Below are 16,602 nucleotides of genomic sequence, written 5' to 3' on the forward strand. Positions count from 1 at the left end.
ATTATAAAGTCTCCCTCTGAGTAGCACGTTTTTATGACTCTTTTTATGACTTTTTTATGCTGCCACAAAAAAATACTTTGACAAACATCACAAAATACCCTCTCACAGTCTCCTCAAACAGGTTTAACCCAGAATATATGCTTTCCCAGTCTTTGTTGGAACAACACTTTCTTTTCTTCTTCACTGCGGTCGTCTCCTGTCCTCCATGATCGATCAGTGTATTATCTATTTTCATTGGTGGGTGCACCAGTGCATCATAGTTTGATTGACATGAGTGTAAATCAAATCAGCAGGCGGTGTGATGTGACAGCCGTCAAATCTTTTACTACACACAATTAGTAAAAGCCAGTTTTGTTTTGTTTGTTTGTTTGTTTTTTCTTCACAAAAATGAAACCTGGTTATAACAATGCGGGACAGCACCCCGTTTTGTGTGACGTGCCCGCACAAAGCATGACATCTGGCCACCCTAGTGCCTGTGCAGCCAACTATATATTAGTCCATCATTTAACTTATGTTCTGTTTAATCTAATCTAATCACGCTAATCTAATGATTAGCGTGTTTTATTAATTTGTGCTGGGAGGAGACAGAAGGGGAGGACCAGATCAACAGTGGAAGAACATCCCCTCACTCAGGCCCTGAGGAAAGGTGATCCCCAGCCTGTTGATCCAGTCTCTCTCACCCCTTCTCCTCTGTTGATCCGTGCAGCAGGGATTACTCTTCAGCACGGAGGTCTTCACTGCATCCCAGTCATGGAACTAAAAGCGCTGGATTTATTTATTTGTTTATTTGGCAGGGACAGTACAAGAATACATTGCCACCTAGGTAGGCCGATGCCATATACATAAGGCTTATAGCCGCAGGCTAATTATGGCCCTGGATGTCAGTGAGTGTCCCCTTAACTTCCCCTGGATGTTCTGTCTGTGACCCTGGAAGCTGAGGTGAATGGTCTTCCCTGTTTCACCCACAGGGGATGAACTGTTTTCTCCTCCTCCCGAGGTTTGACTCTTGACCTAATCAGGTAATCCCTTATATTTTTGTTTTTTTTCTGAGGGCTCTGATCATTCTGATGACAATCGGAGAGCCTTTTTCCCCTGAAATGACATCAAAATGGTGTTTTATCTTTCCCGTCGGCCTCACTGTGGCTGGAGAGGAGGTGGTGACGAACGGGAGAGCAGATGAGACCTGTATGGGATTTACCTGGAGAAATGTTTTGAAGCAGGAACTGAGAAAGGTCCTAGAGTTTCCCCTGCTGGACAAAGAGGAACACAGCACCATGGTGGCATGTTTCAAATCAGCAGCTTGTGTCCAGATCCTGTGAAACCATAACTGTGACTCAATCAGCCCAGCAAAGGTGTGCCTGTGGTGAAAGCTGGTTTTATGTAATAGTGTGTGTTCTTGTGTCCTTAGAACAGATTTTTTGTCTCATCTGTTTTCTTGTGTGAAATTCGGTCCTTTAAATGTGGTGGCGTCCAGAAAATTAATGGAATTGTGATCAGATGTGGATTTGGGTTTGATGGAGGGATTGTGTCTGTTTGATGTGTCTATGAATGTGTGGAAGTCCTCCTCAGAGTGGGTCCGGATCGCCCAGATGTCATCCCATAATAATGTAGGGAGTTTTGATGCATTTCTCCTGGGCAATAGTTTGACATTGAGCCATAACAATATCTGCATAAGCATGTGCAAATCTCATACCCATGTCTGTGCCTTTTATCTGTAAGACGAATTTTGTTTAATTAAAAATCCTTCTTGGTCAACTAATTTCTAATAATTGCAATAGTTCTTCATCTGGTCTGTTTGTGTCGTAAAATTTGTAAAATATGTTTCTAATTGCCTAGTATATGCCCATACACCCTTGAAACAACTTTATGAAATTGCTATTATTATGCACAGTTAACCCAAAGGACACAGATACCTCCTGTCATGGTGGAGTGCTTCTACAGCAGCTTGTCACTGGGACTTTTTTTGCTGCAGGGATTTTTCTCGACCAGCAGATGGCGCCTGCGCTGCTGCAGATGCTCTGTCTCCACCTGAGAGGATTCTGTCAGAGGAGTTAAAAAGATGTAGCAGGATATCTATCAGACATGCCAAATACAAGTGTTGTTAACTGGCCAGGCCGACCCCCAGCCACATTTATTTGTGTTTTTTCATTCTTTCCAGGGATGCTTAAGTGTTTCAAAGTGTGTGTGTGAGCAGTAACTTACTGGAAGGGATGGTTTAAGTTCACTTTGGTCAAACAAAGGAGAAATTAAATATTTCCATTAATCTCTCTGTACTTTCTCTTTGTGGGAAAAAAAAAACAACAACATACATATATATATATATATATATATATATATATATATATATATATATATATATATATATATATATATATATATATATATATATATATATATATATACAATTGCCTAGTATTACACTGTGTGGACCTATTTCTACCTTCGCAACTTTGGTACTATATTTAGCTGCTTTTTCAGACCCCTCTTACTGTTGTGTTTAAAGACAGAGCGTCTATCACCAAGTCCAACAACTTTTTCTGGTGATATTGAAGACTTTTGGTGAATGACATGAAAGAACGTATCATTTGGTCTCCATAAGCGGCTCCGTAGCCGCTCCCCATCCTTCACGCAGCATCCAGCTTCAAGCTGCAGTCAGAGCAGGAGGTGATCACCTCTGCTGCACCCTAATGACATTCTTAGTTATCTTTTACAGGTGCAGGATACTATCAATCTGTGCACAGGTGCATGTACTGTTACTTCATGTCATCACACTGTGGCTGATTGGTTTCACAGGGGTGATCCCAGAGCAGATGACTTCAGGATTCAGTCTGACAAGAATCTGCTTGTTTTTTTGACACGATTGCAAATGGTTGATATGTTTTTGCTGGTGTTTATAATGATAATTTTATGAATGGTAAACAGTTGATAACATGTTTGAAAAGCTTTTGCTATTTCACGACTTTCTTTCATGCAGCTGGGCGTCTGTGGCCTTGGGCATGAGGCTTATCTGCATTCCCTACAAGATTTACGGTCTCTTACAGAGACTACACAGCTGCGTTGTTACACTTCTTGTTCATACTTTGTGCACACCTCCACCCTGCTGGGTTTTCTATGTTGATGGTTCCGCATCTGTGTGACTATTTTCATTGATTTCTGTTATGTTTTCAGTGTGGTGCCTTTGTGCCATCTAGAAACACAGGCAGGTTGAACTTGTCTCGAGTTGCTGAACTTCTGCAAGTCTCTGTCTATAAGTCGGAGCTCACACTTCTTCTGCTGATGCCGTTATCACCTGACAAGGCAGTCATCCATCTGCTTCCTGCTTCCTGTTTCTCTCACTCCAACACCGCCTCATGCATGACATCACACGACGCCTTCTCAGTCTCTTTCTCCTTCATTTCCTACTTCTCCTCAGTAACACCTCCTCTCGCTCTCTCTATTAGTATACAAGTGGAAACCTGGCCTGGCTGATCTCTGGTTCCTTAGCATCAATGCTGTTTAAGGTTAAAACCCTCTTCCTGGTGATTTCCTCGTGTTTTTTCTACAGGTAGCCTGTATCGTCCCCACCCACTCAGCTGTGGCTCATGTGATCCACACGTCTGTCTCCCCCACCATGTCTGTAATACCCCTCTCCATTGGTGCAACATTAAAGATTTTGATCTGCAGTTTGGTGAGATATAAGCATGATGGTTTGATGCTCTAGCCTCTCAGGAGGTCACATTAATCTTGATGATTTTATTATACTTGTAACCTGGTTAACTAATTCTTTTATTTTTAACCGCATGCCTTATATCAAATATTACCATGGGGAACTTTGTGGATACTGTGCATCGGATAGGAAGAAAGGAAGTGGGCAGCAGACGCCAGGTGATCATCCAGTTCATGAAATGTCTACATTGGGATAGAATCTGGAGAAGATAAAACAAAGCAAAGGTCTGTGAAGATGAAAAAAATCTGTTTTGCAGAAGACTTGACAAGAGAAGATCGCCTGGAGAGGGGGAATGTTTGGCAAAAGAATCCTGCAAGCCAGGAATGCCGGAGAAAAGGCTTACGACCGATGGGTCGACCCTTTGGACATATTAACGGCCATCGCATCTTTTCAGATATATGCTCTGGATTTACAGTTTTCTAATTATTCAGATGGAGAATAAACCTGTAGTTACTTGTTTAGAGAATGACAGGAGGAAATAACATTTGGATACAAATAACTTCATCTTTCAGCTTTTTTCATTTTTGTTATATATTGTTCCTAATAAAAAGTTACACTTAAGTTTATCTTTTGTTTTGGTAAATGTTAGAGGCCTTAGGGGTCATGTTAAAGGAAAAGTTGTTTTTCTTTATTTTCTGCAAAAGGCTCAAAACTCACTGCACTTCATCACAGGAGACCCACTCAAGCATCGTTGCTGCCACCTTCTGGACAAACCAAGGAAAAATAGTATTCAGCCAAATAATAAAATAGTATTCACTAATCACTCTGCTGGAGTAGCTGTTTGTTTTAATAGATGTCCAGCAAAGTTGGTGACTTTTCAGGCAGATGATTCAGGACACTGGCTAGTGATTTATGATAGTGGTGAATGTATATGCAAATACCTCAGCGCCTCAAAATAAGCTACTGTTGGGAAATTGTCCAATAACGCCCAGCTGCAGCCTGGAGAATGGGGCGGGGCTGGATATTGGGCTGGGTTTGACGTCAAACCGTGGTTGGATGGCAAATGGGCGTGGTTAGGGTTAGGGTTAATCCAACCAAAAGGTTAAGTTGGACGTCCAAACCCGCCCATATCCAGCCTCGCCTCATTCTCCAGGCTGCAGCCAAGACCCTCTCAAAATTGTTAGATGTTTTATCCGAATATAAATGCTTATACAACAGATTTTGTGCCATGCTGTGACTTTAATCTTGTTCCAAATGAATGGCAGGATATATTTTCCCTCAGGAGTAATATCAATCAGTGGAATCCAAAATTGACAGATTTTATTGATGCCAATTATTTAAATGATATATATAGAGAGAAAACAAACACTCACTTCTATTTGTTAAAACCAAATGGAAACAATAGGTCTAGATTAGATTTATGGTTCAGCTATCTTGTACAGATATGTTTCACATGTTTCAGCCTCCACTGATCCATTAACTGATCCCAATGTTATAACTTTAAAATTTAATCCTGAAAATAAACCAACATTTCAGAAAGATCATTGGAAATTCAATGCGGAGTTTTGAAATGATGACAGGTATGTTAAAATTGTTAATTATTATTACTGGTATTTAAAAAAAAAAAAAAAGTCAATGGAGCCTACATTAGAGCTCGCGAAAAATGGATAGAAGAAGGTGGAAAAAAGTATGTCATACTTTTACAATTTGGAAAAACATAGATGAAGAAAAGTAAATGATAAATATTCATTTAATAAATGCAGAGGAATGCACAAATAATAAAATTATATCAGAAGAAATACATACATTTTATGCTAAATTATACTCATCTAACTGTCTGATAGTTCATTTAATACAATATTTTGTTAAGATTAAAATCCACATCCCAAAATTTGATACAGGTTTCAAAGAAATGTGATTCAGACATCAAAACTGAATAATTAAATAAAGCAGCAAACAAACTGAAAATGGGCAAATCAACCTTTTATAAAATTCTTCTTGGAAAAACTAGAAGATGTTATTTTTTTAAGCTATCCAAGACATAATTCTAAATAAGACATTAACACCCACAATGAAACAAGGACCAACAACTCTGATTCCCAAAAATAAGAGAATTGTGGATAACTTACGGCTAATTACATTATTAAATACTGATTACAAAATTCTTACTCACGTTAATGCAAACAGGTTAAAGCTTGGCTTAGAACAGATTATTCGTGAATCCCAGCCTGTGTTCCTGCAGGACCGGTCTGTTCAACCTCAGACTGGTTCTAGAGCCACTAGAATATGGTCCTTCAATTGAGGATGATGGTGTGATTATGTTATTAGGCTTTTATAAGGCGTTTGATACGGTTGAACATAAAATCTTTAGAATACTTTGGTTTTGGAAAAACAGTTATCAATTTAATGTTTTTGTTCAATTCATATGTTAATAGCTACATTTCTTTACCTTTTGGGATGACTAATCCTTTTATTGTTTAATGAAGATTTAAGAATATATATACATACATACATATATATATATATATATATATATATATATATATATATATATATATATATATATATATATATATATATATATATATAACTTTTTTTTTTTTTTAATCAAATGTTTGCACATAAAGAAAGAGTTCAAAGTGGAACTAATAAAAGAAAGACAATATTTTTGGCCACCCATTGCTTTCATCAGGCCTTATTATTAAATTAAAAACACCCATGAATAACATCTGAATTAGGTATTATTTATGCCTTATTATTTCCAGGCTGCCACAAATGGGTGAATGTGACGTGTTAAAGAACTTTGAAAGGTCAACACGACTGTGAAAGTGCTTTATAATTACAGTAAGCAACAACAGCAAAACCACTCACAGATAAAGTAAAATAAAAATATTTATCAATTTCTAACAATGGGTTGCTGGGAAACCTTAGGCTCTGGCTTTAATGTGGATTCATCTTTGAAACAAACGACCCAGCTGACTCAGCACAGCCCCTAATGACTATGGCACTTATGGCCTCCAAAATCAATGAACTGCTCCCAAAGAAAACAAACTCAGTAAGTGAAAGAAATACATTTATACACCACTGGGTCTAGAATGTTCTGATGGCACAAGAAGCTGCTAAACAGTATTATTGACTTTAATGTTGTCACTGATGTGTTGGCTGGTTTTTACATGTTCTCATTGGGATAGAAAAACTCTGAGACACAATTAATTAAGGATTTAAGGAACTTTATTAGACTGGAATTAAAGCTGATTTACTGGTAAAAAAAAAAAAAAAAGGGTGAGGAATCAAAAGTAATGTAACTCAGTACTACTCACTGGAATCATGGGATAGTTTAAGGTTAAGACTGGTTAAATATAATCATGTTAAACCTAATCACATTACACTTGCTAGTCTGTCAGCTCATATGACATAATGTACAGTGATAGATCTAGTTCTCACATTTTTGTCCTGTTTGTCTGGAAAGGTCAACAGGATGTTGGACATTCAGAACAGATCAATTAAATTTGCCAGAAAAAGTTGCTGATACAGTTTCATATGTTTCATTTTCACTGGTAGCCAAGTCCCCGTCGTTTGAAGTAGCAAAACAGAGGAATGGAGATACTCAGACAAACAAACTATGAACAGAAAAAACACAATGAACACATTAATTTAGCTGCAACAATGATTTAAAAAACACACACAAACTCACAAAAATGCATTAAATAAAAGTAAAATGTTTAAAGAGCAACATTCAGCTTATTGGTGTTAATTTTACAGGCTCATTGCTAATGCTAATAATCACACAACATACTTCCAGCATAGCAAAAAACAGTTGTTAGTGAACACAGATGAGTATTCTGGCATTTTCTACTCTGTCAGCAGATGCTAAACACCAAAAAAAAAAAAACAAACAAACAAAAAAAAAACCAAGTACAATTAGTAGGCAAAGCAGAAATTCCCTCTAGCTCACTACATAGCTAATATGTATATTAGCTAAATTCTTGGTAATGTCAATGATTCAATTGACAAAGTATCTTTATTTCACTGGTATGGCAATGTTGAATTTTCATTTCCTTAAGCTGCCCTAAACTATACAATAACTTCTGTTTGATGCTGTTCAGGGTGTTGCCTAATGCTTTAGATGTTATTATCTGAAGCTGTACAAGGATGTTGGTTTGTTGTGGCTGCCATGGTTACTCAAACATTAATCCTGAACACGTTATATTAAAGGGTAACAATCACAACCAGTTAAGCTATATTTGGTCTTTCAGTGTTTAATGGTAAGAAAATGTTCATGTTTTGCTAACTGGGATGTTTGAGGCAAAACAGAAGGCTGAGAGAACTGTACCTGGAGGATGAACATTGTGACAACTCCTGCTGCCGTGCAGAGATAGTTGTGCGCAAACCAGTCCCTCAGTTTCACAAGACAACCCTGGAAGGTCACATTTTTTATGTGATCATTATCTCAATTATTTCTAAGGTTTCACATATGATCATGTGATTAAAAATATCTGATTCTTTCCTTACATTGTGTCATTTTTCATATATAAAAAAACCAAGAGAAAATACAGAACCATTGTGTGAAAAACTAAGTATTCTACTTTATCATTCTACTATAAGATTATTTCCAAGTTGTAAACATTCAAGACAGAAGCAAATCTTCCCAGAAGTGGACGTCCCAGTGAAGTCATCCTAAAGTCTGACAGACAAACTGAACTATTGAATCATGGAGTGTTCTTAGATTTCATACATTGTTACTTTTGCCTTAGTCACAGTATATCAAACATGTTGTTTTGGTTACCTGAGGCTGTATGTAACTCATTTTAAAACCCAACCAAAACAAGATAATTTTCAGCATATGTATATATATATATATACATATATATATATATATATATATATATATATGTAAAAGAGCTGAAAGAATATGTGCTTCCTTTTTGGCATGACTGTAAATGCACATTTTACAAAAAAAAAAACAAAAAAAAAAAACTTCCACTGTATATGATGGTAAAAAGAAAGAGATGAAGAAAAACGAGGACCAATAACAGAGCACACAACAAAAGTTCGGCAGCGTTTTTTACATTTACTGCTTAATAAAATGTAGTTAGTTCTTATGGAAAATAAAAACTAACTAATAACTGATTTTCTTGCTAATTACAAATATCTTTGAAACCACATACAGGATGATAAAATAAGTCACCTCATTCCAGTTGTGATGGTCCGCATTGTTACAGGGATCTTTCATACAGCAGGAGAGAGGGACGTTTCCCTTCCAGTCATCCTCACCATGAACTCCACAGCACTGAAACTGGAGGAAAAATAAGAGTAAATACTAACTTTCTCTGACTGCAAATACATGAAAATGCAAGTTTACATATGATGTAGCATTATGAACTAATAATGCAGAGTATAAGCTCTGAACTAAATCATGTGTTAGTTCAGTGGTTCCAAAGGTTTTTCTCCCAGTTCCCCTTTTTCATTGATAACAATAAATGTCAAATAATCCCAGTAGATCATTCCTTCTGCAACTGGTTTATCCATCACACTAGATAGATAGATAGATAGATAGGTAGATAGATAGATAGACTATTGATCCCGAGAAGAGAGTACAGTGAAATGACTCGTCTTTTGTGTGTTTTTTTAACATTTGTCGAGACGAAGCTGCTTTAACAAAACAACTGTTATTTCCCAAATCTGAGCCGTTTATTTCTAAAGTGATCAACAGGCTTTTCTTTGTGTTTAGGATGAAAAGTTGGGTTGGAACTTGTTTGGCTTCATTGTCAGATGCCAATATTTTCAGACGTATGACATACTCTTCATTACCCATTATTGACCATTACCACAACTTGACCATGAACCGATCCAGATATGTGCCTACTGATATTTTTGGGCTTTTTAAGGGTGTTGAAATGTCTGATGTTGATTTGTTATCATTCGTCCATTGATAGACAAATGTGTCCATGTTTTACTTCTGGTGCAAAAAGGATACGTGTCAGTGACGCTAAGTTTGGGAACCACTGTATTAGTTACTATGTTAGTTAACAATTCAAATGTACAGCATGTAACAAGTTAAAGGTCAATGACAAAACAATCTACTGTTTGATGAAAGATTGTGTTTCTGTTGGTATCTTTTATAAAAATAACAATTGTGTTTTTGTTCTGTTATGAGCCATGTATTATATCTCCTCACCATGAGATCATGCAAGTGGCAGATGTCATGTTTGAGCCACCAGTATTACAACAGCATTTCTGAAAGGACTAAGAACTCTGAGAAAACCAGCTTTGTATGATAAGTGCACCGTTTAGCATTGGTAACACTTTAAAAAAGGTGCATAGAAGAAGACAGTTCAAATGTACAGAGTTTTAAAGTAGTTACCTGTATGAAAACATGTTTATATCTGGAAGAATTTAGACCACTGACACCCACCGTCCATTTACAATTAAGTTTTGCATTTGAAGTCATTGCTGTGCCCATCTTTACTACAAGATGCCAGTAATTCTTACACACTGGCATTTTAATACTATTCCCCATTAAAAGAAAAAAAAAATCAGAATCAGATTTATTGTCATTGAACCAGGGTCCCAGCACAACAAGACTGATCCAGTAGAACTGGTTCAAGAGAAGACAAGCAACAAACATACAACATAAACAAGACCAGGCAGACGGAGGCAGCAGCATGGAGCGGCACACCTTTTTATGAAGGATAGGAAAGAAAGAATAACATGAGGAAAAGGGAAATATGAGGTGCAGGGAAAAAAAGAAGTAGTGCAAAAAAAAACACACCTCTATACATAAAAGCACATATTCAGATACTCACACAGACAGTCTTTTAAAGAAAAAATGTCATGAAGGCCAAATCATTTTTAATGTTCCTGTGATTTTAAAAAGAATGGTTTTTGAACATTGAACCGAGGACATTTAGGGTATAAATGGCCTTAAAATGCTACTACTAAGAAAGAAAACAAACAAATTATATTTACCAGGTGTTGGACAGCATCAATGTCATTTACAATGTCCTTGTTGCCTTCTGGACTAACTCTGTAGATCTCCAAGCTCCTCATCAGGTCCTTCTCAAAGTATGTGCCAATCTGGATAAGATGAAACCAAATATCACATCTGGAATAGAGTGGACCCCAGTGGACTCTAAGAGAGAGCCGCCTCTGGTTTCAAAGCAGCAGATGCTAGCAGAGAGCAGCAGCAACAGTACTGATAACAACATGGCCTCATTACCATGTGACAGAAGTTTATTTGGAGGATTTCGCTCTTTAAAATTTGATCAGACAAACTGAGAATGTATCAGAGGAGTTGAAGCATCAGTCATGTCACACACTGTAACACATTTCTGTCAAACATGGAACTTTACGATGAACTATGCGAGCTGTCGACGCTTTGTGTGCTTAAAACACAGATATGAAACATTTCAAAGATGTAGCAACTTTATCTTTCAAACTTGCTGGGAAAACCTCATGAATGAACTGATGGATTAAGTGTATGTCTAGGGAAAAGGTCTGTTAATGACTGCTGTGATGTGGATGCTGCCCATCTACCGCATTGCTGCTGTCTTCCTCTTTGAGCAACAGGACGTGAAGAAATAAATGAGGTTGCAAATACAATTCGCTGAAATGTTTGGTTACAGTTAGGGAGCGGGTGAGGAATTCAGTCCTCATGGAGGCACTCAGAGTTGAGCTGCCTGCTACTCAGCTTCAAACACAGCAAGTTGAGGTGGTCTGTGTATCTCATTAGGACACCACCTTGTGGAGGCATCTCAGGCATCTTACCAGTAGGAGATCTCAGGACTGACCAAAAGTCACGAGGAAGTATCTGAGCAGCTGCCTTAATAAGAGCTTTTTTGGGATTTTCCAATAATGGAGCTTTAATGCTTCTTTTATTATTTCCTTTAGCATGAAATACAACAGATCCTTTTGTATGACAGACAGGAGATCATTTCATCTTAAATTATATATTAAAGTGATATTAGAGCTGATTATCTTCCTTCTCTCAATCAAAATTCAAATTGTGATGCAGTGAAGTCACAGCTGCTCCACCAGTATAAAGATTTTCTTACCTTCTTGTTCCTTTTATGCACAGTGATGCACTACACAGCAATAAATAAAAGTTCAGTACAAACAAAAGTGCAACATTATAAGCCTATGTCAGATAAAGTATTTAAAGCACTTTTTGGAGAACCAGTACTGAATCTCTTTTCATTCAGTGCTTTCTTTCCATTTTTTCCAACCATCCTTGTGGTGGGATCGTTTCTAACAACATTAGAAGGTTAGAAGGTTTGGTATGTCACTGCGGTGTGCATCCAGAAGAGCTGGAGAGGTTCTGGGGATCTCTGTTCAGTGTTGCACCTGGAACCTGGTGTCAGATAAGAGGCAGAGGAGGAATCCTGATCTTGAGTCTGAGAGATCAGGTGGAGGAGCTCACACATCTAGATGGGGCATCGAGTAGAACTGCTGCTCTTCTGTTTTCAAAAGGACTTTGTTGAGGTGGTGCATCTATTCAGATGGAGGTTTTCTGAGCGTTTCCCCATTTGGAGAAAATCCCTGAATGGACCCAGAACCCACTGGAGGGGTATCTGAAATACTTTGGGATCCCACAAGAAGAGGGTGCCACTAATGAAACAGATGTCTGGGTGGGTGGATGGATGGATGGATGGATGGATAAATGGGTGGATGGATGGATGGACTGATGGATGGATGGATCGATCATTTAGATGGATAAATGGAAGGATGGATGGATGGATAAATGGATGGATGGATGGACTGATGGATGGATGGATCAATCGTTTAGATGGATAAATGGAAGGATGGATGGATGGATGGATAAATGGATGGATGGACAGATGGATAGATGGATGGATGGATAGATGGATGGATGGGTGAATGGGTGTGTGGATGGATGGATGGATGGATGGATGGATGGATAAATGGGTGGATTGATGGATGGATGGATTGATTGGATGGATACATGGCTGGATGGATGGATAAATGGATGAATGGATGGATGAATGGGTGGATGGATGGATGGGTGATGGATGGATGGATAAATGAGTGGATGGATGGATGAATGGATGGATGGATGGATGGATAAATGGGTGGATGGATGGATGGATGGATGGATGGCTGAATGGGTGGATGGATGGATGGATGGATGGATGGATGGATGGATGGATGGATGGATGGATGGATGGATGGATGGATGGATAGATGGATGGATGGATGGATGGATGGATGGATAAATGGATGGAAAAGAATCTATTCTAAAGATTAAGGACTTTGTTATGTGAAACTGTATTAGAAACAGTTGAAGGAAAGGTCTGAGGACGTTGGAGCCGTATCCCTTTTATACCTCCGTCAGTACAGAGACCAGCAGATGTCTGAACTGACTTACCTCTCTGCTATGGACAAAGAACACACAGGCCATGGCCAGCTCCACCAACATCAGGATGAACAGCAGAATGTAAAACTGGAAAGAGTACAAGTAGATGACATTATTCATGTTTAATTCACTAACCAGGCAAACATCAGAGATCATAGATCCCACTAACAGTGATCAGCATGAAGCGATTCTCCTTCATGCCTCCCAGCACTCCCAAATAACATATACAGGTGATGATGGTACCGGTGACGACCAGGGTATTGGCGGGGTAGATGGGCCAGAAGGTGGTAATGACAGAAGCAAACCTGGAATGTATCACCTGGAACTCGCCCAATGCCACCACGAAGGCAGCACATAGCTCCAACACAGACAAGAGACAGGAGAGGTTATCCTTTAGGCAGGAAATCACTTTACATGATCTGGCTTGTATGAAAGCAGTCGTTAAAAATGGGACTAATGTGGATTTGTTGCACTTGTTCCAGATTGGCGTTTAAGCTAGCTGTACGTAACATACATAACGGACACCACCAGTTTGCCGCTATAATGTCCCTCCCTGATTGATCTGACACTGGTGTGGGACACTGAATGAGAACAAAGGCTGAAGACGGTAAAAGGTTTGTTCAAAAACCCTTTTTTGCTGTTCATTCAAACTCAAGGCTGATGCAGGCGATGCTGTTTTTCTGTACCTGCTATTTTTCTAAAAATGTTTTCAGGGCCATGGAGAAACTACAGTATGGTGAAAAAGAAGCCTTGGCTCTGTCGTAGGCACTGCAGTTGTTAAAGTTGGGTCTCAACACCCCACTTTGCAGCCTGTTGTTTATACGGACCATAATCCTGTGTTGTTTCTACATCTACAGGTTAATGCTTCTGGTCAACACTGTCCAAACCTGTGATTTGGACATTCATCACTGGAAAGGTCAGGAAAACATTGCTGCAGATGGTCCGTTAAACGCTAGTGAGTAAGGTCACAGTGTCAGAGACAACTTCCCTAAAAACACCATCATGTTCCAGGTTCATTAAGTTTGTTCTACTGTTGCTGAGGTGCGTTTCTGGTTTAAAGCATTCACCGTGCAAACTGATGGATCTGGATGAGAGCAGTGTGTGATCAAGCTGCATGTGTGTGTGGACACTTACCCAGCAGAGGAAATGGAGACATGTCACCAATGTCTTCAGACATCTCACGTAGGACTGATTCATCTTTTCTGAAATTCTTCCTATGTAAACGATCTGAAGGTCTTCATCAGTTTTGATCCATTGATTTGAAAAGAGAAATAGATTTCAGATGAGTGTTGTAGATGCTCTGGAGGAAATGAACGCGATGAGGAAAACAGGTGGAGCTGCTCCGGTGTTTACAGGACACGAATGTTTGATGTAAAAACACTGAGCCAGGAGCCACAATGGACACCTCTGTCCTCTCAGCACCATGTTAATCATTATTATCTCTTATCTCAAGATTAAACATTTGTTACAATTAACAACCATAAGATCTAACTTGTGTTTTGACCAAGCAGTTTTCAGCAAGTAGCTCTTTTCCTCACTTACAGATTTAATTTCTATTGAAGTACTTCTTTCTCATCTAAATATAGTTCTTTTACAATTGATGTTAAAATATAAGTCTGAGTACACTGGTGAACAAGCTCATTTCTACTTTCCTTCATGTTTGTAGTCATTTTCTCTCCTATCATATCAACAATTCTGCAATAAATTCATTGTGTAGTTCCTGTGGAAAACGGCTGAAACTGAGGACTCACCTTTGTCACACCGTGTCCAACAATATCCCAGAAACAGACGCAGTTTTAGATTGTGGTCCCAATAAAAAGAGAAATAAGACGAGGAGGAATGATACCAGAAGACTCTGTACGTCTAACCATGTTTACAGCTAACAGTGAGGAGGAGCATCCACAATGCATGACATTATATCTGGATTCAGATCACCATCAAAAACGGAATAAAAGGTAAATAAAACTACAAGCTGTGCTCTCTAATAAAAAAACCAAACTACAAAATGCTCAGGAAGAAGTCCGTCTGTCATGAAGCCAATATATTAAGTCAGTTTCAGAGTTTTGACTTTCATTTTTTTATTCCTTTATTTATTAAACCATGGAGGTATTTTTTGTTTGTTTTTTTTTAAAAAGAAAACATTTCATTTATTAAATGCAGTGAGATGACCAGTACCAGCTCATTGTGGCAACCAGCCCATCCTGCAGAGAAGGTGAAGCGCTGAATTACATGAGCAGCTGTAAAAAAAACCAAACCCATATGGATTTTTATTAAAGGTTTTTGAACAGATAAATCCTAATTTACCAGAGATGTTTCATGTTTATAAGAGATGAAGAGCTAAAACGTCCATGGATTCAGTCTATTCCTGCTCATCAGGGAGACGTGCAGGAGATGATCTGGACATGAGAAGATCCTGTTTCATTTAGAAAAAAAACGTCTTAGGAAGCTGATTTTTGTCCAGAACTTGAAGTTAAAGCTGGGATACAGGTAATGTTAGGGGAGCCAGCAGGATTTGAAAGTGGCGCCCTGTCTTGGCTCCTCCCCCTCAAATCAACAATTTGTTTGAGACCTTTAAGACATGTTCCGAATTTCTTCTTCGCTAATTAGTATTTTCATCCTAACATGCTGTTTACATGCAGGATGTCTCTATCAGGTATGCGCTGCAGGAGGGGGAGGAGGGGAACAAAATATATAAGAAATGAAGAACTTAAATATGGTCTGAACGTTTGGATTGGTCAGAGTTTTTACAGATTTACAGTAAACTGAGGGCTCTAACTATATTTCTTATTGTTCATGATTACAGAATGCACAGACTACAATCAGGACGAGGAACCACTTCACCCAGAGTAAAATAAAATGTCTCTGAACAAGATAATCTACTTTTGCTTTTACTTTTAACTTTCCAGTCAGGTAACATGACGTCAGCTCTGATTCCTATTCAGCCAGCTGGGATGTGAAGCGGCTCGGCCATCTTTGTCATGTACAGATAACAGCAGCAGGACGGATTCAGGAGTCGTCTCAGAAGTCCCCGTCTCATCTCACTGTCCACTCTGCAGCAAGAGCATCTTGAACACAAGCAGGAAGGTAAATTCCTCACAGTGATGTTGAAGACCAATAACTAATTTAATTATAGGTTGGTAAGTGGATGATGTATACGCAGGCGCCATTTTAACTTCTCTCCCATTTAGCTGACAGAAAAAATCTGCTGCTTTAATAAAGTCTGTACATTTTTTTTTTTTTTTTTTTTACAACTTTAATATAAAAATAAAGACAAACAAACCAACAAACAAATAAAAACAAATGTGGAAAATCACAACAGAAACTTTTAATTGAAAAAAGTCACAGTGGCAGGAAGAAAATTTGTTCTTCACTCGTTTTTAGGTTCAGCTTTTTGGATAAAACTTGCTGATGTCCTGTTGGACGGATCAGCTTTAATCAGCTCATGTTGATTTGAACGATTACAACAAATGGCTCATTAAACACACTAGCTACGACACGGACTAAAGAGGAACAGAACTAAAAAAAACAAACACTGGAGGACAGCTATGCTGAACATGATGGAACAATACATTGATTCCATGAT

At 38.4% G+C, this 16,602-nt stretch overlaps 1 protein-coding gene across 1 annotated transcript; it reads right to left on the minus strand.

Annotated features, from left to right (window-relative positions):
- Positions 1-7,197: 7,197 nt before the first annotated feature.
- Positions 7,198-14,216, minus strand: LOC306763947 (leukocyte surface antigen CD53-like; the record flags this gene model as incomplete). Its single annotated transcript, XM_079250915.1, has 7 exons — positions 7,198-7,266; positions 7,980-8,063; positions 8,835-8,942; positions 10,616-10,723; positions 13,032-13,106; positions 13,189-13,377; positions 14,154-14,216. The coding sequence occupies 7 exons, from the start codon at positions 14,214-14,216 to the stop codon at positions 7,198-7,200; spliced, it is 696 nt and encodes a 231-aa protein (XP_079107041.1).
- Between the last annotated feature and the right edge of the window lie 2,386 nt (positions 14,217-16,602).

Source organism: Telmatherina bonti, assembly GCF_933228915.1.
Source record: "Telmatherina bonti genome assembly, chromosome: 13".
NCBI classification, from domain to species: domain Eukaryota; kingdom Metazoa; phylum Chordata; class Actinopteri; order Atheriniformes; family Telmatherinidae; genus Telmatherina; species Telmatherina bonti.